Source organism: Lepisosteus platostomus, chromosome 4, assembly GCF_059453375.1.
Source record: "Lepisosteus platostomus isolate fLepPlt1 chromosome 4, fLepPlt1.hap1, whole genome shotgun sequence".
Taxonomy (NCBI): Eukaryota; Metazoa; Chordata; class Actinopteri; order Semionotiformes; family Lepisosteidae; genus Lepisosteus; species Lepisosteus platostomus.
This window is the reverse complement of record NC_142614.1, coordinates 25,924,394-25,950,686: the sequence shown is the minus strand read 5'-3', so window position 1 is coordinate 25,950,686 and position 26,293 is coordinate 25,924,394. Positions and strand designations below refer to the sequence as shown.

Genomic DNA, 26,293 nt, shown 5'->3' with positions numbered 1-26,293 from the left:
GACATTTAAAGGCTTTACAGTATGTGCCGACATGTATAAATATATAAACATACACACATTCTAACATACAAACTACATATTCTGTACATATAATGTATTCAAAAGATGATTTAGGTTAACAAAGCTTCACAATGTCCTACAGGGTGCGATTCTGCCAACAGGGCAGGCCCCGGGTTGTGTCACTGTCTGGGGTCTGTGGTGGTGCAGTTTACATCAAGAACTGTGCGACCAGGTTAGCGATGCCCAGCAGGATGAGCAGACTGTGGAAGACAGCTGAGGGCCAGCGTAGCTTTCCACTGCGGTGCAGGGAAATCATGTGGATGACCGAGGGGAATACGAACACATAGGCCAGGCCACATGTTGCTCCAGAGTATCTTGAATAAACAAATGAACCAATGAAGACAAAACCGATTAAGAAAGAGATTTAAAACACGAGACGAATGCAACTTTTAGCAGCCTTAATCAGTTTAACTAAAGCAGAGGTTTCAAACTTAGTTCTTGTAAGGCCTAGCGCCTTTTGATTATTGTTCCAATCTGAGTAGTCAATAAAACATTTAACCATTTCTTTTAATGCTGGAGGTATTTTGCAATCAATTACTCAAACTTTTCACTGAATTAAAAGGTACGTTTGCTTATAAAATACCACAAAGCAAGCGCAGAACCATTACAATCCTGCAGTTTAATAAAGAGACCAAATCTGTAACTGAGATCTCAAGTGGAACAAGACAAAGATGACACTAGGCACCCCAGGAACTGAGCCAGTCTGAAATGGGGAGTTGAGCCTGGCACCTATAATCTAAAGTCTAGTTTGGAGTATCGACTTATCTTCTCAGTGCCAATCAAATTAAGCATTCATAGGCTTTGATGTATGAGCAAGAAGACAAAGCATTTTTTAACATAAAGAAGGTTGTAATAAAGAAAAGGCGCAATGGCCTAAATTGTATGTAATCTGTGACAAAAGTTGGGTGTTTCAAACTAGTAATATACTTAAGTCTCAATGTTGTATAAATAAGAAAGTCTATCATGGCTCACTATAACGTATATTGTAAAGTGTTTTCATTCCAAGCACTATTTTTGATGCTCAATCTGTAACACCACCTCACTAGGGAAAATGATCTCTTACCTGATGATGGAGCCAATGTTGGGATAAAACTTAGCCATAAGAACTCCTGCTGCCACAATCATTACATTCAGAGCAAACACATGAAAGAAACTGGGGGAAAAAACAAATGCATTATTAATAAATAAAAAGACAGATGAAGATTAATCTTCAGAGCACTGTTGATAACATACTTAATATATTGCCATACGTTTACCAATCCTATATTAAATGTGCCACTTTCCTGCTATTAGGAATTACTATTATACTATTATGACAATTTTTAAAAAACCTGATCCATCTCAGAAGAACGACAGGGCATGACGTGGTTAAATAATTCAGAATAATCTGTTTTACAATAAAACACCGATTTCATTGTTGGCTACCCGAGCAAATGTCTATGCCCAGATGACCGTGGTTAACTGTAGTTTGCTGACAAATCTACCTTGGGTAGTTCTTGCCAAAGATCTGTCCCATCATCTGCACCCTGACGAGGTAGCCGAGCAGTGGGTACACCGTGGTCATCTGGAACAGCAGGAAGGCCCGGGCGACGAAGACCATAATGTCACTGCTGGGGAAGTTGTCCAGAAAATTCTAAACACAAAGAGGAACAGGAAGGTTTTTTTTTCTGCAGCATTTGATGGAAAACGTAGACATAAGCCAAGCAACAACCTTCTTTGAAAGTGTCCACTTAAAAATATTCCAAGGAATGTACCTGTTGCAATGGCTGTTACTGTTTTCAGGAGTAAATATCTTACTTGTAGCCACATATACAAAACTGTCAAAAAACCATGCACTCTGCAGTGCTGGAGAGGTCCTTACCGGCTCGATGCACTCTTTAGACAGTGGAGGGGAGGGAAAGGACGCAAAGATCAGAATTCCCACATACAGGTAGGTCAGTCCAACCAAGACGTAAGCAATCGACAAATCCCTAACCTAAAAAGAACGTAAAGATTAATCTATTATTCTTTATCCATCCATTTCCTGATCACTTTATTCAATACAGGGTCGCAGGAGAGCTGGAGTCTATCCCGGAAAGAAACAGGCGCAAGTCAGGTAGAACCCAGACAGGACGCCAGTCCATCACAATACACAGACACAAACACACACACACATCAGGGTACATTTTTGCAGAAGACAACCTACCATTAGGTAGGAAACCAGAGCACCTGGAGGACATCCACACAGGTAACACCCCAGGTCCAGAACTGAACTCATGACCCCAGTGCTGTGAGGCAGCAATGTATGCCTGTGTGTAACATAGCTCCATAATAAAAGCGACTCTAAAACCCAACTCTAGCCCAGTGGTGCTCTGGTAATGGTGTGCAATTACATGGCAGTTCCTGGGCACATCTAGCTAGCAACACGACCACAGTTATACTAGAGACACCTAGGCTATAGGGCAGTTTAATCTCAGAGTGACTGTCTTTTCTGGCGGAGCTACTCTGGAGCCCTGTTTTTAATGATATTATTTCAGAAGTGTAGTCCAACTTTATTGTCTGCAATTTAATGCGGATGGCAACACTGAAGCCTCCACCACAGACTGTGGTTATTACAGTACATACATTGTTTTCCTGGTTCTTGTTGTTCCTCAGGAGTGTGATCACACAGTTGTGAATGAAGAATGCAAGTGTAAGGACTCCTGTCAGCTGTGGGAACAGCAGCCTGAACTCTGTACATACGTGAAGAAAAGGAAATCTGTTATATTAATATCTGAAAAATCTTGTATCAATGAAACAAATCATTTTGTATATAAATGAATATTTGGAACCTGGACAAACTTGATCAAGATCAAACTCCCTGAAGAGGTATCTTAAATCAATTAATACTTTCACATAATCCTTGTGATAGATCCTTCACTATATATTTGAATGTACTATAAGATCATTGCATGATTTTAACATTGTGATAATTTTTAAACATGGTAATGGATTACATTTTTTCCCATTTTTTCAATTCATTGCTTGTCTTCGTAGAGACCAAAATCAAAGTACACATTTGTTAGAATACTACATTGGCCCAGAAGTGCAAATAGGGTGCACACCATAGAATGATGAGGAGTGATTCTGTAGTATAGCTTGAGGTAGTGGAGCCACAAGAAGGTGACCCGAAGAGGGCTCCACAGCCGAAATTGTGCATTTCTTTTCTTCTCTTTTCAGCATGGAATAAACCTTTTCTTCCTTTGCAGCATATGCATGCTATGCTACCTACTTGAACTAGTCCGAGGATGGCTGTCATGATTTTAGCAATCTATGAAGTTCAAGGTCCACCTTACTACAAGATACTACACGACTTCACTCAAACCACAATAAACATTCATTTAGACTGCATGTGCTGCATGATATCAGCTGAAGTCTTCTGTAAATTAGGAGAGGAGGATTTAATTAATTACAAGTCTCTTTTACACTGAGAAATTGGACAGCATCTTTGAAGCCTGTAATGACTACAGATAAGGTGAAGGAGAGAACCATGATTAGTTAAAATTACATAACGTGTTTAGTAAACTTTAGCTACCTTGCTGAGTAGTTTTAATTTCCAATCAGAATCATTCTGTTCATGAGAAAAACTATTTCCATACTGAGCTATTTTTAGCCCTAGCTATGAATGAACTGAATGGTGTTTTTCATTCCAACTGGTGGAATAAAATGAATCATAGGTGCCTGTAATTGATCGGCTTGCTTGTTAAAAGTTTTTCTCCACTTAGTCCTTAATTTAAAAAATACACAAGTATATTATTTGCAACAACTTCCGCACACATAGCTTGTAGTCTCTCATCAGCTTGCTAATTAATAATTTGTGTCATTATTTCACTTAAAAGCTCTTGATAGGGATGTTTGTTATGGCAAGACACAGATGGGAATGCCAGTGAATCCCACAATGTTTTCTTTCTGCTTAGGTCCAAGTAGTTACATTTTAGCTAACTCGAAGGAGTTCAAAAACTCAGGACCTGGCACAGAGTTGATACCAATTATAAACCCTATACCATTTTTAAGAATGGAAATAAAATTTAAAAACACACCTAAAATAATAAAAAAAACTTTATTAAATTTGCCTGAAATTAAGAAACTGGTTAGAACAAAAAAACAGACATTCCTCTCCCAGGCTAGGGTTGATAACCACAACTGTAAGATCGTAAGACTTATTTGCAGTGTAATTTCTTTAAAATAAGAGATGACAGGCAAAAGTATGTCATACCATGTTAGACTTAAACTTAAAGAGTCTACTCCTATTAACACAAACCAGAGACACCAATTATAAGACAAGGTCTGCCACTGGCTTGTGATCTACATCTGGTCTTTTTCTTGCCTTAAATTAAATGAAATAAATTAATAAAAACAGATAAAATAAACAATCTGCTGCATCTGGCACACAGACCTGTGATGACTCAGACCTGTGAAGCTCCAAGTGAAACCCCAGGCAAGAAATTGAAGAAATGAAAGGCTGTGCATGACTTGCAAAACATTTTAACTGACTGTGGATAGCTGGGAGTTCCCAAAAGTGTTCACTGTGAGTCAACTCAGAATGCTGACAAATATCCCACACCTGGTACAAAGAACTGTGTTGAGTCAGACCAGTGGAACTCCAGGTGAAATCCCAGGTGTGCTGCTTTCAGGGTTACCAGAATGATCAAGTAGATCACTGATATCGTCCCTGTACAAAAGAGAAAGGCAATGAAATAAGTTCTAAAGAGAAATAACATTTGAGATGCCACTGATTCAATTTTCTAAATTTTATTGCAGATGTAATACCAACATGATCATATTTTAAATCATGAATAGTATATAAAAAGGAAAAACAGAGAAGGCTTTTATGTTTAACATCACAGTTTTAAAAGCAGCTTACTAAGAGGCATTTTCATTCTGAGCTAGTTATCTTCCACCAACACTCACAGGGGGAATACATGAGAAGTCTCTCCGCATTAACATGATTAGACAATTTGCATGTTGTATTAAATTAACATATTTCCCAATCTACTGCTATACTGATACATTTGGTTTTGGCATGTTTGAAAAGTGGCAGCACTGCTCTTTTGAAAGAGACAAGCATCGTCTTTGGGCTTTTCACCACATTAACACCACAGGCTTTTACTGTCTTCCCAGGCTGTCCCACAGCTTGCATTGTGCCTTAATGTACCTCCTTATGCTTATTCACACAAAGTTTCACTATACTTTACCACTCATCACTGTGCGTTTACCACAGTATGTCATAGTAAACTTCTAGAAGGCCTTTATTTAAATAAAATTAGATATACTGCTTAGTATCTTTTTTTTGGCAAAGCTTTCATGTTTTCATTAATTTATCAGCTATATTAGCAGATTTAAAATGATACATTTTTGAGCACTGTCTTCTATTCTGGATGTTATTAGATAATGTCTGAAAAATGAACAGACGTGCATTTTAGGCATTCCTGAAACATCTCCTGCAACACGAGATAGACCATGTTCCCAATGCAGTGCTCAAGTCCTGTCAGTCTTACAGGAAATGGTAGTTTTCTGAGCTTCAATTAACCCTCCAAGTACAGTAGACGATTGTCACTGCAGCAACGGCCCCAAACAGTTAGCTTACCGAGAAAGGTAAATCTTGCGAAAAAAGATGCCGATTTGAAGTTTAACAAGGGCAAGAGGAGAAAGATTAAGTAAAAGGGTACAGTGTTCGTTTTATTCCACCACTTGTCAAATAGCACCGTAACCGTGCTGTTGTCATTCGAAAGAAACGCGTCACCGCTGCAATTTGCATGGTGCTCTGCATCACGGTATGGGCAAATCACTGGAAAACAAATTGCAGAAACATGAACCGCACGGAAAACAAGCAGGACAGTTCAAAACACTTATTGTCAATTATTTGTAATGTTTGAAGATGAAAATGTTAGACTTGTACCGCAGTACAAAAGTTCCAAATAAGTTAGCTCATTTTTAAATGTTTTAAAGAACCAATTCAGCAATCATGGCAAATCTACTAGAATGTAGTATAGAGAAGCTCACCTCTCTCAGTTCCATTTGTTTCAAACTCAGAATCAGCCACACTGACATTATGGGCATAATCTAGAAACAGAAAGAACAGAACTTCCTTTTATATTAAATGCTAAAGCACAACAAACAAACATTGGCGGTATTCACTGAAAATTCTCAAAAATTACAATGCCTAAAACAAAGCATTTCTCAAACACAATATGTATTACACAGTGCCCTTCTAAACTTCTGTCACCACAGCAAAGAATTAATGTTACGTATTACAAAAGAGATAGATGGAATAGACACAGAAACATCCTATAGCCACTGCTGATCTTGAACTGGGCCAGCAGGGAGGGTTTTGGCATTAAGGTGAAGATCTCACTGTATTAGCCAGTCCTACGGTAGGTATACTGTGACAAAGGGACGTAATTTCTTACTCGATCATTCTAGTACTCCCATGACCATTGAACAGATTACAATATAGTAATAAAGAAATATAGTAATGAGAATACTTACTGAAAATAAACCTTCCTGTATTGTACAAGAAGTTGGACATGAGGACCCAGTAAACCACCATGGCTCCAATCAGAGAAACCATGGAGAAAACTAGGCTAGACCACCGGCCAAATGAACCAAAATAATATTTGCAAACATCAGGAAATTCCCAGTCTGAGGTATCTATGAAAGCTGAAAGAAAAACAGGCACAGAACAGTAGTTACTATACATCATCAGCGCATCATCAGGAGTTATACAAAACAGTGAAGCTTTAAATGAAGGAAACTCAGTTTACTGAAAAGGGTATTTAAGGGTATCACTATTCCACAGTGGTTAGCATTGCTGCCTCACAGTGCTGGGGTCCTGGGTTCAATGCTGGAACTGGGGTGCTATCTGTGTGGAGTTTGTATGTTCTCCCTCTGTTAGTGTGGGTTTCCTCCAGGTACTCCAGTTTTCTCCCATAGTCCAAAGATATATTAGTAGGTGCACTGGCTTCTGAAAAAACTATCCCTGTTGTGCGTGTGCCCCTGTGTCTGTGTGTGCCCTGTGATGGGGTGGCTTCCCATTCAGGGTGTGCCCTGCCTTGAGACTCTTGCTTGCCAGGATAGGCATGGATGGATGGACAGATGGACTATTCCATTATATACGTCTGGTAACAGTAAAAGGAAAGTGCCTAATCTTTTAAGTTTAGATTAAATTCAAAATTAAAAATGTACTGCTTAAAATAATGGATGGATGGAATATTGTTTTAGTTCAGTTTCATTAAAAGAGATACAATACCTCCTGCTCACATTACAAAACTGGCCTCTAGCGATAATCTTTCAAATTTCTGGGTTCACAATTAAAGGTCTATCTCTCTTGACAGCAACTACTCTGACCACGTCTGGATGATCCAGATAATATCATCCATCAGAACAAAATGTAATAATGTATGGTAATAACATAATATGGTAAAAATATAACAACTGTCCAGCAGATTAGTTCTACTAACTGACCAACAAACTAAAGTAATCATTTTACTACTTGACCCTATAACTTGTAGTGACAGTAGATTTGCTTCTACCACAACTTTTTTTTTTAATGTACAATGTCCTGACAAGCAGATTCTGGCTATAATTCAGAGATGACAGAATGAACATTCTATATTTTCTCCCTTAATTACTTTGAACAGTATGTTTCAAAATTAGGTTTTTAGATTTAAAAAAAGATTCTTACATATTGATGTTCGGGATTTTAACACTCTGTAACAGCAGTAAAGTGTCAGCATGCCCATTGAAATAATTAAAAGAATGCCAAGTGTGAATCCAGCCTGAAATGAAAAAATAACCGTTGACAGAAGTAACATACACACATTGTAACAGAGTTTTTAAAGTAGGATACAAAGTATGGCACAGACTCACCTGCTTTAATCCCCATGGTATACTCAGAATAGATGTCCCCATCATTGTATTCCAAATAGCAAAACTACAAGTGGGGAAACAATTGTAAACAATGTAATGAACTACTATGCAGGATGAATCAATAGGAACTGAAACAAAAGTGCATTAGAAGTACAGAGTTTTAAAAATAATTTGAGTGATGCACATTTTTAAAGACATTGTGTACAAGCTTTTACACATCAGTGTTAGGGATATGACTTGTGTGTTTCTACCACGTGGGTTCCTACCATGAAACCTGTAAGCAAACAGCATGTGCATTGTAAAATGCATAGTTGGGGCTTTTGGTATGGGAGATTTGGTAACTATACCAGTAGACAGGACTCAATACCAAAACCCTGAGGTGCAATTATAAGGCAATGATACAATTTGCTTCCCAGCATCAGCCATAGTTTTGATTGAGATGCAAACGAACACACTCTGCTATCCCAAATTAGCCATCTCTTATCCAACAACAAACAAATCGTTCAGCTAAATGTATCAGTGTTAAGTGTTGTAAGAAACCATGATAAATTATGGATTAATACTTCAAATGACTGATTATCCAGTTATAACAACATTTCATGTCTATTACTGAAATTTTCATGCCCAATTAGTCTCAATGTGATTGTCACTGTTTACTGTTACAGGTAGTAACTATAATAAAAGTGTTTCTGAGTGATATCGAAAACCTCCAATGTCTAATTGTGGCTGCATTTCTTTATTATGCTGCAAGCTGCAACAATATTTTACATTGACCATGACACTGACCAACAAAAAGCGAAGAGAATAAACTACCTGACAAAAGGTAGTTCTTCAGGTATACTAATAACTTTTTAGTAGTGTATTTTTATTTAATATTTTTTACTATTAAAAAAGTCTGTTTCCTATACTATTTTGTAGGGATGAGCCATATAGAAATAATCTTTCTTGTTTCCAAAGCTTAGTTGCCTTTTGGAAAATTTGATTTAAGAAAACTTAAGACCTAAGTTAATATACAGCCACTCAACCACACTGCGCTATTTTTGTTCCATGAAACTGTAACTTATCCATTATATCGTCTGTTTTTAACTGGGACTGCATGATGTGAACTTGTTTTTACCATAAAATCCTATCCCTAAATCTTTAAAAAATGTATTATCTATTTGTACATGGCTTTCCTTAATAAATTCTCTAATCTGATCCATATGTTTCATGTCTTTGAAACAATTACTAGAAAACATGCCTTTTCTACAGTTTATTTAACACATGGCAAGCATTAGACTTCTTCTGTAAAGCAAAGTGTTTTTTCTGTTCTTAATAATTCCTAGGCTTTCATAGAGAAGCATATGATACGTACATGGTGACAATACTGGGGTTTGTCCCAGACCCGTCGACATTCCCCTGCACTTTAAAGGCAGTGCCTAAAGGGCTGTAAACATAGATCTCCTCTGGCGCAGGGATCACGTGATCTGGAGGAACCTACCATGAAAGAAAAAAACTCAGAATGACCAACCAACATCTCTAAGTAGAAACAGAACACAAGCAGTACAATAAACATCTTTTGAGCCCACTCAAAAGTTATACATGACATTTAGAGTATGGGATGTATATTACAGATGGTGGCCAAGCCCTCTATTTTGGGGGCATGACAAAGTCCATGAGGTTTTCCCACCCCACAAACAGGGACTATGAATTCAATTTGTTTGCCTTTTAAACCAGTATTTGCAATAGCTCTGTGATAAGCTAGTATCCTCCTTCAACATATATTTAATTTAGGATTACTTCTTGAATCACTAAGTTTCATTTTACGGTTTCAGTGATTTCCGAACACCAAGAGGGTAGGAGCTTAACAGCTGTGACATTTCTGTTATGGAGCGAGACACATTCCTTGATGCAAAGACTGCTTGACTGTCAAGATAAAAACACACATAAAAGGTACACAGAGATACAGTTTATATTATATTGCAATGTTCTTTTTATGCAAATGCCTGTCCTGTCCAAGGTACACCCTGCCCTGTGCCCGTTGCTAGGACAAATTTTAACAATAACAAAAAAAGGACATCCATCCATCCTTTCTCTAACCTCTTCTTCCAACTAAGACTCCCCACCACCCTTAAGTGGAAGAAGAGGTTAAAGAAAGGATGGATGGATGTCCTTTTTTGTTATTGTTAATAAATGTTTGTCCTAGTTTCTCTTTGATTATTACTCTTTTGTCTGATCTGTGCCAGAGAACAAAGTTTTCTGGAGTGAGTCCCCTACTGGACGAATGTGGTTTAAGGTCATAGCATGACATCAGTAAGAAGCCCTTTCCCCTGTTTGTGCCGATTCCATTCTGCACTAGAAGGGAACTCCAACATACATTGTAATCTCCGAATGGTTTACAGTTTTAACAGCAAAATGAGAATCTTTATTGGATTTGAGTAGCATAAGGAATAAGGAAGCAATATCCCAACAAGTTGCAGAAATGCAAAAAATGAAATGCAGCTTAGCATATGTTTACATTTTATTGATATGTAACCTCAGTATTATTCAGGATCAAAGCAAAACTAAATTAATAACTAAATATTTAAATGTGTAGTTATACCTATTTTTAAAATTAAATTAAGATGTAAATCAAAGGCTTTTACTCAAAACTCCCAAATATTATTTATAAAAAGAGATAGGTGTACACTCAAATGCCCAAGCAATTGTATTAATTCCAGTCTGGAAAATGAATTCCAGGTGTCGCAAGTACAATCATTTGGAGACGGAGCAAGTGGTGTGATCAACACTGCACTTCCAGCTGACAGATCTGTCCTACCAGCAGCCTGTCGGAAGAGCCTGTGAGCCGGCTGTAGTAGTGCAATCGGCTGTTCATCACGGAGGCCTCTGCTGACACTCTCTCCTGCGCATCTTCCTCCACAATATTACGGTGCTCCACATGGAAAGGCCTGCAGAAAAACAGGATGATCTTAACAAGTCCCATATGAGATACATCTTTAATTAGTCTTTTAATACAATTTTGAACACCTGAAACCTCCGGTTATTTTATATTAGAAGCCAAACAATTTTATCAGAACAAGATAGTGTTTTCTTGAATTTTAACCAAAGAGGGGTTCCTTTGCTTTATATAAATGTTTCATAACAGATTTTAAAAAAAATCCTGGACAGTCCTCAAAACAAACTTTTTGGGCAATCCTGACAAAAGAATTCTCATCTTGACAGCAAACCCATTTCTGTGCTTTGAGATTTTAAAGGATGCCATTTTGAATTCCTAAGATAAGTGCAGTTATTTGCTCTACACTACAGAAAATAAGCAATAAACATAAAAGTAATCACATCACTTAAGCAACTTTTTCCTGAAAAAAAAAACATCTACAATGAAAATGAGCGGTAAAAAAGAGTGGTAACAAACTGCAAGAAATTAAGAGTGTTTCATCAATAAGCAGCTCATGACTTTGTCATGCGTCACAAGCATCATTTAAGCAAATAGCTTCCATAAACCTTATCTAGAAAGACACTCTCATGATGCAATGCACTTTTTAAAACTGGGCTTTCATCATGCAAAGTTGTGGGACTATGAAGCCTTTAAAGCTAAGCTCCAGCTGCTCCCTTGCTCTTCTTGGAGCTGGTCCGTGAAGTGCAGATCAGAGTGCTCTTCCAGTCTGTCACTTCGGCCATTAGTGCTACTGCTTTTCATTTCTGAGCACAGGCATGCCATGCTGCTGTTAATGACGCATTGGAAGGGAATGTGCTGCAAGTGCATTTTTCTGCCTAAGAGGGTACACAGATTGCAGCACGCAGTCTCCTCCTGCAGCTGGCTGGAAGTCTCCGCCATTATCAAACCTTGCTCACATCTTCAGGGGGGTCTTGCCTGTTGCTCGGCCCCCTCATTAAAGCTGAGTGCGCTTTATTCTATCATGCAGTGCAGAATGGCTTCCAAGTCTGTGTGTATCTTGGCTGCAAACACCACTGCCCCTAACCTGATCCCACTCGGAGCTCCTCTGGTCGCTGCTGCACAGACTCTTACAGAACGTGTGTGCAATGTGTGTATATACAGCCCCCTTAGGGGGTATGGATTGGAAAACACATCTTGTACAAAAATTCTAAAAATGTTATACTGTAATTGCAAGTCACCTTTGTTATAATTAATATTGCATTATGACTTGCACCAATTATACATGAGGGTCTGATTTATTTGCACCTTTAAGTATTCTTTTAAGCAAAACCCACTAAAAATAATACCATTCTTCTTTTTGGAAGAGCAATCGGAAGACTTGGGAGCAATTATCAATGCCTCAGAAGGATTCCTGTTTTGCTCTGGCAGGGGTCTCCAGCCCCAGTCCAACAGGTCAGCATACAATCACCAGATTTTACAAATCTGGAACGACTACATTATCATGATCAATTAAACAGGTGATTTCTTAAATTCATTCAGAGATCATTAGGACTAGAATCTAAGTATGCTTAATCCCTCAAGGATCATAGTTCTCTGATTTAACAAATAACTTGTTTAAAACAGGTAACCTATAAGACTAACTGGATTGGGGCTCTCCAGGACCAGGACTGCAGCTCCCTGCCCTTCAGTATAAAAGAATGGAACTCACATAGGTATTCAGCATTAGTAGCAGAAAACAAAAGCGTTACATTTATTCAAACCCCTTAGTATTTCTAAAATTCAATAAAAGCATGTATTCAATAATATTCCACCTAGTCTGGCTCTTTCGTTTATGAACTGTGCTCTCACTAGAAATACCCGTGCTTGATAGCATTGTCTCCCTATATAAAGTAAGCATAATTCGTTAATGGTAAACGTTTTGTAAGGTTTTACACAACAATGTTTTTCCATATATATTTCCTAATGCATTAATACACTATACAATAACTTCACTTCAACACTAGACATTACAAAATAAACTCTTGCATTATAATATTCCTCACTATATATGTGGCTTTGAGACACAGTGGAATACTCTTCTTTTTCAGATAGTTAACTATAACCACACACTGCAAGTTACAACAAAGTGGGGCTTAGAAGTCTCTTATTATTATATAGAAACTCTGCAATCTTCCTAAGGCAGAAGATATGTCAACCAGTGTTTCTGAGAAGGTCAAAGTTGGAGGTTGTTTGCAGGAACAGTGTATACCACACACAGCTAAAAATACTTCTGCTATTTCAGATTATAAGAATAAACAAGGTGTGAGGTAACTGTTTTGGGAAAGAATCTGAAAATCTGTCTGAATAGACAACTAATAATTTTCACTGCTGTTTGGCGATTGTGAAATACCTCCAGGATTAATTCATAACCTGTTAGTGAGCAATGCTGGGGGAGAACTGCTTAGGTTTTCACAGACTGTGACCCTCTGCACCATTTGATAATTAAGTTTCTTCAGAAGCACAACAGTTGTGTTATCAGCTGAGAGAATGTAGCAGTCAGTAAACAGCTCTATAGCAGAAGGGGCTGACCTGGAAATCCAACCACTCTGCCTTTGTAAACAATTATTTTTCTTGTTTCTACTATGTAACTTTAAGAGTTAACTATCACTCAGTGAACAAAAAGACAAACGTGCGTGTTTTCTGAAACCCCATCATCAAGGGAGAGAGCACTTATATGTATTTTTTGCGATTTCAGTGACTGAAAACTTATAGGACCATGTACAGCTACAGGGGAATGAGATAAGCAAAGAAACTATCACTTCATCAAGCTTGAATCAGCCAGCTGCACACCAGCCACTTCTCCCACATTTGGCTGATGGCATCAACAGCATCTGAAGAAGCTATAGCTCACATCCTGGGATCCTCAGAGAGACAGTTTACAGGACGCCCTAACACAGAAGAGCTTAGTGACTATTAACATTTGCAGAGATTCTTTTTCATAAACCCTGAGGCATAATTTGGTGATTCTAAGTCCACAATCTTTATCTCATGCAGATACAGCTCAGGAAGGCAGTGGAAAAAGAGCTGTGCAAAGGGAGATCAATAAACCTAATGATCAGTGCAGGGCAAAAAAAAAAGTATATCATGGCTATGAGCAATACTCACTTCTTAATCAAAATCCACAACACTTCAGTTAACTGTGGTCATTTCTCAGTAAGCATTTATCAATATTAACACTGTAGGGTGTGCAGGCAGTTCAGAAGAATTAAGTGCAGTTCCAGCTAACACGTGTGGCAAAGTTCCTCAATCTAGTCATTAAGCTGACCTGCACATTTTTAGTCTGCTTTTCTAGATGTCCTTAATTTTACAAATCATCCAGACTGTGGAACAAGTCACAGTTCCCATCACAAAAAATGCCGGGCCACAGAGTTTAATGGCTACAGATGCTCTCACATCCCTCCCAGTTAAAAGTCTGGAGAGAATAGAGAAGCAACACATTACAACAAGCATACAACACCTTACTGACCCCCTGCAGTTTACAGAGAATTGAGGGCAGTAAATGACATAATACTCATTGTTAAACATGGCCATCTGGCATCTTGACCAAGCAAAGACATTTAAAAAAATCTTATTTGTTGATTGGTCCTCTGCTTTGAACACAATACAACCACTGCTGCCGGCACAGAAACTCTCAAAGCAATTCAAAATTCAAATTAAACAGTAATTTGATTAGATGGGTTCCAGACTTCCTAACCAGGTTTCACCAGGTCATAGTGGAGAAAGAATCGCTACATAACCACACGCTACACTTTAACTGGATCCCACCCGCCCTCCCCTAACCTTAATGAGAACTTGCACAAACATGCATACATATTACATTACGTTTGCTTCTAACAGACCGCAGGGTGGGCTTTTATAAGCTGACCAGGTCTGTGTGGATCCTAATATCCCAGTACAGAGATGGGGACACTAGAGTGTAAAACGTCAGATGAGACGTAAAACCAAGTTCCTGATTCTCCGTGGTCATTAGAAATCAAGACAAGACCTAAAACCAAGTTCCTGATTCTCTGTGGTCATTAAAAATGCCAGGATGTTTCTCAAAAAGAGTAGGAGTGTTACCCAGGTGTCCTGGAAAAATCTCCCCCTGGCCTTTACCAATCATGGCCTGGTTAAATTTAATCTATGATCTGGTTTCATTTCTCTGTTCTCCTCCACACTGATAGCCGGTGTGTGCTGAGCGTACTGGTTTACTATAGCTGCCTGCTCATCATCCAGGCAGGTGTTACACACTGGTGGTGGTGAAGGGGAGTCCCCATTACCTGAAAAGTTCTTATAGTGCAGTCTCCAGAAAAGCACTACACAAGTACAAGGATTATTTGTAATACACCCCCAGCCCACTACTAATTAATGGTACAGACTGCTGAGGTTTTCCATGAAAACAAGCACTTGGGACTAGTCATAGACAAAGATGGGACAAATGTTTTATACAAAAAGGACAACAGAACTGAGGAAAGCTCTAAGCATCATCAAAGACCCCACACACCCCAGCTACAGACTTTATGATCTGCTACCATCTGGAAAACGGAACCGGAGCATTCGGGCCCGGACTACCAGACTCAGAGAGAGTTTTTACCCCCGCACTATCAAACTATTAAACTCCCAGCCTCTCTCACTCTCACCTCTCACCTATGATCTGAACCTCACAGTGCCTTCTTTCTTTCTAACCAAAAACCCAAACACACATTGAAAATCTACCTCTACCATACATGTCAAAAGCTCACTCCCTATAATTTCTATCCTTTTATTTCATTCTGTTGATGCATATTTTTGCACATAACCTGTTACCTTTTTGCTGTTTTGCACATTGCCTGTTGTTGTTTTCATTGCACATTGCCTGTTGTCTCTGTCTTTCTTTTGTTATACAATTGTACAATTGTATTGTACTATAAATTGTAATAGGTTGGGAAAATTCGTGAAGACAAGCAACAAAATGATTGGGGGTAAATCAGATCACCATAAATGTCCTCTACAAACAGAGAAAGGTAAAACAGGCTAAAAGCACTAAGGAGTCTAAGGTTTATCTCGCCCATTGTGAATTTACTTTACTCCTTCTGGGAGACAACTCTGTGTCACTAAGTGACATAGTAACTGACTGAGGAAGTCTTTCATCTTCAATGCAATCAGACTCTCAAACAAAATGAAATAACTCTTATCTCCTGAAGCACAGTTGTGCTAGATCCTTTTGTCAGTGATGTTTGTGTTTTTTTGTTGCACTGTTGTGTCAGACCTTGCTATTTAGGCACAGGGGATAATAAAGCTTGAAATAAAAAATTCCTTAAGATGCACTTGTTTATATTCAGCAACAAGAATTATCCATGATAAGACAATTTTAATATTACTTTAAAAATGTTTGCCAGGATAGGCTCTGGCTCTCCCACAACCCTCTATTGGATTAAGTGGTTAAAAAATGGATGGATTCATAAATCAACACCTCTGCACAGCTCTGCCTAGCAATGTAAAACTTTAGGCATTTAACAAATATTATCATCACATTAATTTTAAGTGTCTACATATCAGCACAAAATGCCAAATCCAGGTTGTTAAAAAAAAAGAAAACTTCAAATATAAACTATTTAACTATAAACGTTGTAATAAACATGCATTCAGCTATGAAGACATGGTGCATACTGCATATCATAGAAACCTGTATTTTAAAAAAAACTGACAATCCATTCTTCCTCACAAATTCTATATTGAACATTTCACATTTAATCACAGCCACCACATATACTGAACATTAAACAATTTATGAAACTATGTTTTTTTTTAAATAAAGCACATGGATTTTGGCATCATTGATGATTAGCCCTAAATCTAAACTAAACCTCATTAGAGACAGTGTTGATTAGTCAGGGGTAGTGATTTAACATGTTGAAAGTCAAACAACATGCTGTAAGTTGAGAAAGAAACACAGAAAATAACCTACCCTGCCCTGCTTATCAAGAGAACAATGTCTTTGTGCTATCAATATGCTGGAGGCTAAACTAAATTAGCGTATTGTCACTTGCCATCAGGGATGGTTACTGCCAGCAATTACAACTGAACAGTCAATGGTAGGGCTGGGAGACCATATGTCTTGGCACCTCACCAATTGCACAGCATGACAGAAGGATGTGGTGTGAACAACACCTCAGGTGATCTCAACTGGAGTGGTGTTAAGTCCTCTTGCTGATGAATCAGTGTTTTGTCTAGACCACCATGACGGACATCAGTGATGACAGCACAGATTTGCAGAATTATACACTAATTGTTCAGTACGACAAACCACCCCTTGGCTAATTGATTATACCAGCTCGGGGGTTGCGGGGGAGCTGGACCCTATCCTAGCATGCAACAGGCACAAGACAGGGCACACAGAGACACACGCTTTGGGCCAGTTTTCCCAGAAGCCAGTTAAAATACAAGCCAATTAACTACAGTCATGTGTTTGGACTGTAGGAGGAAACCAACGCAAACACAGGAAGATGATACAAACTCCACACAGACAGCACCCCAGGTCCAGAATTGAACCACCCAGGACCCCAGCAGTGCGAGACAGCAATGCTAACCACTGTGCCACTGTGCTGCCCTAATTCCCTTAATTGACAGGGAAGTCCATTAATGATGGTCTGGGCAGGTGCGTGGAGTTACTGTGGAGCTCTGTCAGTATCTATTGCTTACATCCTGACTGCAAGGCACTGCATTGATCAAAGTCCTGGGACCTCACTGGCCATCCTTCCTGCAGACTCACCCAGACTTCCCGCTCTAGCAGAACACATTTCCTCAAGGTGCTTGTATAACAATGGCTTTCTTGTGAAATGAGAATGTGACAGTTATGCCATGAATGCCCAACATGCCAGATTTGAGCCCCACCAACTAGGTGTGGAATGAGTCAGGAGGACGAGGCATCTAGGGCTCAGAGACCAGTTAACATATGCTTGTTCGAACCATACTAGAAGGGATAGAAACACACAAGAGGGGACATGGATCCTGGTGCAAAACATGTGGTAAGGTTTGTATTGCTTCCACACAGGCTACTAACCTGTGGGTTGCCTTATAAATCCCGCATTGATACACTGCGTTATTAATTAAATATTACGGATTTGTGGCATGTCTGCTCAAGAAAATGTCAATGAATCTGCTTCAAATAAAGGATTTTCCTAATGACAACTTTGTGAATTTATTTAAGACATTTTGATGGTCATTATAGAGTTAACAGATTTCCAGTTTACCAAAGCTAGGAGGGGAAAAGTTTTTTTCCCCTTCAATACCAAAGATAAACGGTAACAATTATTTACGTAAAACAATCAGGATCTTTTGGTTTTCAGAACTTCATGAATCAAAAAGGAAATGTGGAAACAATATCTGTAATTAGTTTTGTCTGAGGCTTTCTACCACAGAATAACATGTAGAACACAAGGTAAAAGCACTTGCCCCAAGCATAGGTTGAACTGACACCAACGTCACAGGTCTGAACCTTGGAAAAGCCAGCTGTCACTTAGATTTCCCTTATGAAAATGGTAAGATTAGTCAGCCAGGAATTTCTAGGCTTCCATCAAACAAGTGACCCCTACAACTTCCTATGAGCCTGCAGGGTTATAAAAACAATATGGTTATAATTATTAATCTACAATATTATTTATTATTCCTTACACTTATATAGCACTTTTCTGGATACTCCACTGCTAGCTATTTCTAATCATTTCCTGTTGATTGAGAGTGCAGAAGATGCCATGACAAATATTCCTTTGTAAATAATAATAATTGCTTACACTAATATAGTGTTTTTCTGGGCACTCCACTCAAAGCACTTTACAGGTAATGGGGACTCCCCTCCACCATCAATGTGCAGCCCCACCTGGATGATGCGATGGCAGCCATAGTACGCCAGAAAGCTTACCACACAGCAGCTATCAGTGGGAGGAGAATAGAGTGATGAAGCCAGTTCATATATGAGGATTATTAATAGGCCATGATTGGTAAAGGCTAATGGGAAATTTGGCCAGGATGCCAGGGTAACACTCTTACACTTTTTGAGAAATTACCTGGGATTTTTAATGACCATAGAGAGTCAGGACCTCGGTTTTATGTCAACCGAAGGACTGCAGCTTTTTACAGTATAGTGCCCCCATCACTATACTGGGGCATTAGGACCCACACAGACCGCAGGGTGAGCACCCCCTGTTGGCCCTGCCAACACCTCTTCCAGCAGCAACCTTAGTTTTTCCCAGGACGTCTCTCATCCAGGTACTGACCAAGCTCACACCTGCTTGAAACCCTGGCAGTATGGTGCCAGGAGAACAACCTCTCTCTGAACATCAGTAAGACTAAGGAGATGATTGTGGACTACAAGAAACATCAGGGTGGAGACCACACACCTATTCACATCAATGGGACTGCAGTGGAGAGGGTCAGCAGCTTTAAGTTCCTGTGAGTTAACATCTCAGAGGATTTAACCTGGACCCACCACACCAACATCATGGTCTAGACAGCACGGCAGCGCCTGTTCTTTCTCCGCAGGCTAAAGAAGTTTAGCATGCCATCACATACCCAGGCCAACTTCTACAGGTGCACTATTGAGAGCATCCTGACTGGTTGCATCACTGCCTGGTATGGGAGCTGCTCCGCACGGGATCGCAAAGTATTACGGAGGGTGGTGAAGTCAGCGCAGCTTATCACCAGCTGTGAGCTACCAAGCATCCAGGATATCTACTGAGCTAGATGTCTGAAGAAGACCAGGTCTATTCTCAAGGACCCCAGTCATCCGTCACAAACTGTTTTCCCTCCTACAGTCCAGTAAATGGTACAAAAGGATTCGGTCCAAGTCCAACAGACTACAGAACAGCTTCTACCTCCAGGCAATAAGACTGCTAAATGGCCAACCTGTAGCTCCTTAGCAAGTCACCTGTAATGGCTACATGGACACACAATTCTCAATGGCTACATGGACACACAATATATACATGTAGTGCATAACTGCACTACATGTATATATTGCATACACCATGGACACATAACAGCTCTACACACATTGAGTTTTATTCAATTTCAAAAATGTAACCTCAATTTTGTGATTTTTGTGAATTTTTGTGATTCTTGTAATTTTTGTGAGCTGGCAGAAAAAGACATTTCATTGACAGCAACTACTGCTGCACGCCGTATTGTTGTGCATTTGATAAATAAACTTTGATTTGATTTGCTTAGCTTCAGTTGCCAGTTGTGAGTTGCAGAGTGATATGGCTGCCGGCGATAAATGATAATGATGCAAGTCAGGGAATTTCCTTTCCTCCAAAGTGGCGATTCTAATCTGTATGGGTAAGCAGCAAAAAAGTATCCGGCAATTATATATATATTCGGTATATCTTCATATTCCACATTTACAGTACCTTTTAGACCTTGTGTCATGTGCATCCAAGTTGTTGTGATCTGCCTCCACGTGGTTCTCTCCAGCCCTCTCTGGGGCAAGCAGTGGCTTCACATCATCTTCCATTACTGTCAACGCTTAAAGAGCAGCACTGTTGCTACGCGTCATTACCTAGACAAAACAAAACTACAAAGAGTCACACTGTTGATCAGACCATAATCAACAGATGAACAGGAAAAGGCTACCGTATACAGCTATATAGGAGCAATAAGAGTCTATGCACTTAGTTGAGTACTTTGCATATTAACTCAAGGTTTTGACTCCAGACTTGATAATAAATATTATCTGTAAGTGTCAATCAAATATTATCTATACATTTTGTTTAATTCATAATCCAAGCATCTATGATAATATATGAAATGAAGATTAAGGGGAGACTTGGTATTCCCATCATACAAACTTCCTACAGTAACAGTTTATGGAGAGAAGGAATTAGTAAGCCATTTACAAGAACAATCCAGGAATCTTTGACTCATAAAACACAATTTAAACAAGTCAGCTGAAATAAACTATGTAGTTCAGGTGGGTCAGCATGCGTAGGCTGCAAAGGAACAAGTAATAGGTTTATTCCATGCTGAAAAAAAAGAAGAAAGAGAACACGTTTCGGCCGTGGAGCCTTCTTCAGATGTCTTTTTTTCAGCATGGAATAAACCTATTACTTGTTCCTGAAATAAACTATTATTGGCACCATTTACTAGCTAGCAAAACTAGTTTTTTTAGTAACCAACACATTCAAAAGCTGCTTATAGAAATTAATACAGAAACTGTTAAGAGCAAAAAAAACATTAAAAACAGAGAATTAAAAATAGTGGCAATTGTAATTGTAAGAGCTCAGAATGCAATGTCGTACACATTTAACAGAGCATTGAATGAATTAAAAGCCTGGTTTTCAGGCATCCAAAACTAGGAAAATAATATTTTGTGTAAGTTCGTGCAATAGGGTGCAAAATTGATTATATACATACCAGAAAGGTTCCGTACTTGAATTTGTCTGCTGGACAAGAAGGTACCACCGACCTCTCCTTTGGGGACAGAGAGGATAAAATTAACTCCATAAAGTGTTGCATTAGAAACAGCATAAGTAGATTAAAATGCTTGAAACCAGAAAAGGCTGGTCTTTCCACGAAAACTTGCAAATTCAATTTCTCGCAAAGATCTCCATAACTCATTCATGAAATTACACACCCTTACAAAGGGTATAAATATTCAGCCTAATATATTTTTCTTATATGTCGACTTTCATTGCACCTCAGGATCAGAGCATAACCTTAGACTTTCAAGACCAGCAAAATCTAAGAATGAGATCAGGTGGGTCTTACGATATGGTCTAATTTGCAATGTTTAGAGACACAAACCAGCAGCACATTTCCTGTGTAATCTAAAATGTGCAGTATAATGCCCACAAAAGGAGAAGTATAAATGATGTAGACAATGACAGGACTGAAAGAACAAAGGCTACAAAAAATAAGCTGATCGTGCATTATCTTCAGTCTCACAACAGCTGAATCGTACATTTGAGGAAGCCAAGCCCCAAATAAGATTGTAGAGCAGAGGTCGGCAGTCTCGGTCCTGGAGATCCCCAGTCTAGATTTTACAAATCATGAACACCTGTAAGTTATTGATCAGGGCCAGCTTTTATATATAGTTGAACTAGATGGTCACCTACACTCCCATGTTAAATGGTGCGCCCCATTTGAGGAGACAATTAATTTTAAAAAAATCTATTTAAAAATGTCAAAAATTGCAAACAATATGCACTGCTACCCATGTTGTTGCAAAAGAGTAGTGACATTGTCTTTCACGTTTCTAAATGTGAGTATGTTTAAGCATTAAACCTTAGCTACATTAGGGTGTATAATAAACTTTTCTACTTGTCCTACGTGTAAGAAATAAGGGGTAAAAATATGCTTGTGTCATTTAACTGTCAGGACATATTTGTTAATATTGTTATGGCTTAAGAGGTTGTAAAATTAAAAAAACAATAGGAAGAAACGGGAGTTGTTTACCTAGCTGTGGGTGGGCTGTAAAAGACAGAGGATCAAAAGAAATCTACTCTGGTTAATTAAAATTGAAGAATACACATTTAACACACAGACAGACATCATAAGAAGGCAGGAAAGAAAGGTCAGGGAACAGTGATGAAGAGAGAGACAGGGAATTAACAGAAGGAAACAGAAGCACTAGGTGAGTGGAATTTGGTCTTGGGTCTTGTGAAGGGTTTTTAGAACAGGTAGATTGAGTCTCTTTGACTTTTGGACTTCCAGGATTATAGGAAAAAAGATTTAGAACTGAGTTGGTTTCTGTGAATATAGAACACCAGGCCTGATTTTTGGCCTGATTGGGCATTATACACTGTCTGATTTTAGGTTACAGGGATTCTGGGTTTCTGGGTCTGTAGAGCTTATGCTTGTTTTGGAAACTTTTATATTGGATGTTAGGCAATTTGTTGTTTAGCTATTGTTATAATAAATAACTTCAACTGCAGCCTGTCCGCTATGAACTAGGAAACTTGTTCGATGCCCTAATTGAAATTTCTGATGATACCATCTGTACTTGAACTATGCGGCAACATTGCCCGTTCAAATGCAAAATGCAAAAATGGTCTTGTAATGGCCTTCCGATTTGTTTTTTACGACTAATTTTCATGGGTCTATATATTATTTTAAAACTAACTTAAGTAACTAGAAGAGAGTCTCTCACTGGAAAATGGGAGTTTGCAAAACCTAAGGTTAAAACTAAATATTTTATGTTGTAAATACACACTTTTCATATTTAGATTTGGTGATAATAGCCATTAAAGCGCACGGATGATTTTAGATTGGTAAATAAAAAACTTTTTATTCGAATTTGGACTAAAACATGATCCACCTGTTGTGTACAAATCTCCTGCAAACAGCAGGTCTTCAGGGAGGTTTCAATCAGTGTGTTTGTACATGAACAAGCCAAGAAATACAGGAAGCAGCATAACGGGAAGGTGAATTAGATGCCTCTGCTCCAAGTTCAATTTTCAAAAACGAGGAACTCAGCATCTCTTCACTGAAATAAGGCAGGATTTTACATGATTATCTCTTCTAAAATATCATTACATAAAAATGATATTTAAAAATGAAAATTCTGAAATATCATTACATATGTCACCAATGGCCACTTATAGTATTCAGTATTGACTCAGCTGTTGTAGTTATTCATTAAATATTTATAAATGAATCCACTACTACAAACCTTCTGTAGAACAACCTAGCTTATTAGGAAGGAGATTCCATTTCTTCCTAAGAAAAGTGATGAAATGTATGCAACTTCTGTACCACATGGCACAGATAAGCATTTCAAATTCTCATTTTTGCCGTTGACCTGTTTTTTCCACATAACAGATGTCATGATACATATGTATATTTACACATTTAAATCTAAAGAGACCAGGGTCATTTTAAAAGTCGCATATTAGAATATATTTAACCCTAAGAGAACAGGTTGTGTTTGACATACCAATGTACCCAAATCGAAATCCCTAGTGCTGATACAACAAATCCTATTCTATTTGAAATTCTATTCTAGTATGAAATAAATTCTCTTCAGCCTATGAGAGGCATTTTTTTCATTTTCTCTATAGGATGTTTTTTTTTGTGGCAGCTGACATGCCTTACATAACTGCGGGTTTTACTGCTATTTTTAATCCATTCAATTTGAAAAGTATGCAGATATTTACATTTTCTGTTACACAGGGAACTGTGGAAAGTCAACAATTGATAAAGGAAGCTACAAGGCAGCTTTCAGTCTTTCAGTAGTTAAAACGCCAACTAGCTGTAATCAATACATATAGCACAGGGTTCTAGAGAGGGATCACAGGGCCATGGTTAGGAGTTACACAGAACACAAACAACTAGAGAATTATACGGACTGGCTAAGTATACCGTCGTGATAATAACTGTAATCGGAGGCACCTCTTCATAAAACCTCGAAATAAATAACTGTGCACTTTCCTGCAATAGAATAGACTGTAAAGAATTACGGCAGCACTCATCGTTGACTATTCACACTACCCTGATGTGGAATAATTGATGGGGAAAAAAAACAAGTCATTCCCGTCTGAGCTGCCGAATTTGTTTTGACCGCAACCTTGATAAAAACGTTAATATCGTGTAGTTAAAACAATTTGTTCAGTTTGTAAGGGCAGCAACAGCTACTCGTCCTTTCCAAGAAACAACAAGGGTGCCAGAATTCACAGGGGCTTTTTAAAAATTCCAGAACGGGAGAGATGTTGAGAGTCTTATTCTTGGCTTTGCTTTGCAATTGCTCTGCTTCGAAAATTACGTATAAATATCCATTTCAGAATGCCGCGTATCCTAAGTTATCATATACCGAGCCACAAATACAAGAATACTACCTAATACAAGAGTAAAAAGAATCATAACCCCTCACATTTCAACGTTTTATGCTTTCTATACAGAGCGATATGTATATATATATCGGGATTACAAAACAAAATCGGACATCCTTAAATTGAACTCTATGCAGCACATAAAATGAAATTCATGGAATACACATTTCATAATATAGGTAAACCACATGCATTTCACACATTTTATCTGAAAACGTTAGCTTTAACTAGCTCGTACGTTTATCGAGGTGCTATAAAGTAAAATACGTCTACACCTTTTCCTAAATTGTACTCAACTGACTCGTTTTAAAAACAATATAACTACTACGACCAGTACCGTAAAGTTAACCGAGAAATCAATTACTGGGTGAACAACTAATTTAAACTGTTAATACCAATATAATTCTTATGATTGCAAACTAGAAACCATACAACAGCCCTGCTTTTTATAAGAGCTATAAATCAACTTTAAAAAACCCGTTTAAACTTACATTAAAAACCAAAGACCAACCCCAGGACCTCACGGTTCGAGCAGCGTTTTAAAAACAGGAAACAATGCGAACGTGCATTGCACATGCTTAGCTGTCGCAATGCCTTATAGGGTCTGTAGTGTTTTAGAAGGGACAGGTATTGGGCATACTCTCAATTCAACTACACTACCCAGAATGCCTATAGTTCAGTCAGCTGAGTTTGATACCTGGCTTTGTAGCCAGTCCAAGAGATGAGGAAGAATTCGTGAGTCTCACCTGACTGAAGAGAAATGTGATTATTTCGTGCACAATAATGTATTCACATCTATGTTTAATTCAGAATATAAATGAAGATTTAGTTTTTACTGTTTTTAAATGAAGAGGGGTATCGTCATTGTCATGTTTGTCATTGTTCGTTTTTATGTTTATATATGTCATATGTATGTTTGGGACCTGAAAAAGGCAAAACGCTGTCTCTTTTTTTTCATTTCAGCATGGAATAAACCTTTACCTGTTCCTATGTTTGTCATGATTCTTAGGCCATAAAGCTTTCCTAAAAGAACACGACCAAATAACGAGAACATATCCTAAACAGGGCACAGCTTGCACTACCCAAACAATACAGAACCTAATAAGAAAATAATTCAAATGGTATAGTGTAAAGTCAAACATGTACAACATCTGAATGCTTAATAAAAGCAAAATGTACATGAATATTGAAGCTGCCTTGGGCTCATAAGATTGGTCCACATGATAGGATCTTATGTAAATGATAACAAGGCAATTGTTGTTTGAGATATTTGCAAGAAGCATTGAGCGCTCAGTAGCACACATAATACACAACAGAATTAAAAGCAAAGTGAAATAAACAAGTAAAAAGGTCAGATTTAGCAGGTAAAGTATAAAGTTATGTGCTAGACTATATTCAAGCAGAAAGTGCTTTAAATAATCAAGAGCTAAAGCACGTAATGCCTTATACGTGAGCAGAAGAAATTTAAAGTACAGTTTAAAATGTACAATGCACTGATAAGCTCTCGTAGAATAGTGTGAGCTGAGAGCTTTGGATCATACTGAATTGTTTATCAATAATAATAATTGCTTATGCTTATATAGCACTTTTCTGGACACTCCACTCAAAAGGACTTTACAGGTAATGGGGACTCCCCGCTACCACCAATGTG

General features: G+C 38.3%; 1 protein-coding gene across 2 annotated transcripts; it reads right to left on the bottom strand.

The window, feature by feature from the left end:
* Nucleotides 1-25,221, bottom strand: slc38a9 (solute carrier family 38 member 9). Of its 2 annotated transcripts, none has more exons than XM_088629212.1 (16): nt 25,134-25,221; nt 21,230-21,286; nt 20,227-20,375; nt 10,745-10,874; nt 9,302-9,423; nt 7,948-8,011; nt 7,763-7,856; nt 6,568-6,738; nt 6,082-6,141; nt 5,666-5,866; nt 4,643-4,750; nt 2,665-2,771; nt 1,922-2,035; nt 1,545-1,693; nt 1,124-1,213; nt 1-374 (listed from the first exon to the last, which is right to left on the bottom strand). In XM_088629212.1, exons 3-16 carry the CDS (start codon nt 20,328-20,330, stop codon nt 209-211), a joined length of 1,680 nt encoding a protein of 559 aa, XP_088485338.1. In that variant the 5' UTR covers nt 20,331-20,375; nt 21,230-21,286; nt 25,134-25,221; the 3' UTR covers nt 1-208. The 2 variants fall into 2 exon arrangements, with proteins under 2 accessions (XP_088485338.1, XP_088485339.1); XM_088629213.1 differs by having other exon boundaries at nt 20,227-20,390; nt 25,134-25,205.
* Nucleotides 25,222-26,293: the final 1,072 nt, after the last annotated feature.

What these genes read in the sequence shown, in the direction of transcription:
- slc38a9 (XM_088629212.1), bottom strand. Translation starts at nt 20,330, where the DNA reads ATGGAAGATGATGTGAAGCCACTGCTTGCCCCAGAGAGGGCTGGAGAG. An exon ending in AACCCCAGTATTGTCACCAT is followed by an intron (nt 8,012 to 9,301) that starts GTACGTATCATA and finishes CCCCACTTGTAG; the next exon opens with TTTTGCTATTTGGAATACAA. An exon ending in TACAGGAAGGTTTATTTTCA is followed by an intron (nt 6,142 to 6,567) that starts GTAAGTATTCTC and finishes TTCTGTTTCTAG; the next exon opens with ATTATGCCCATAATGTCAGT.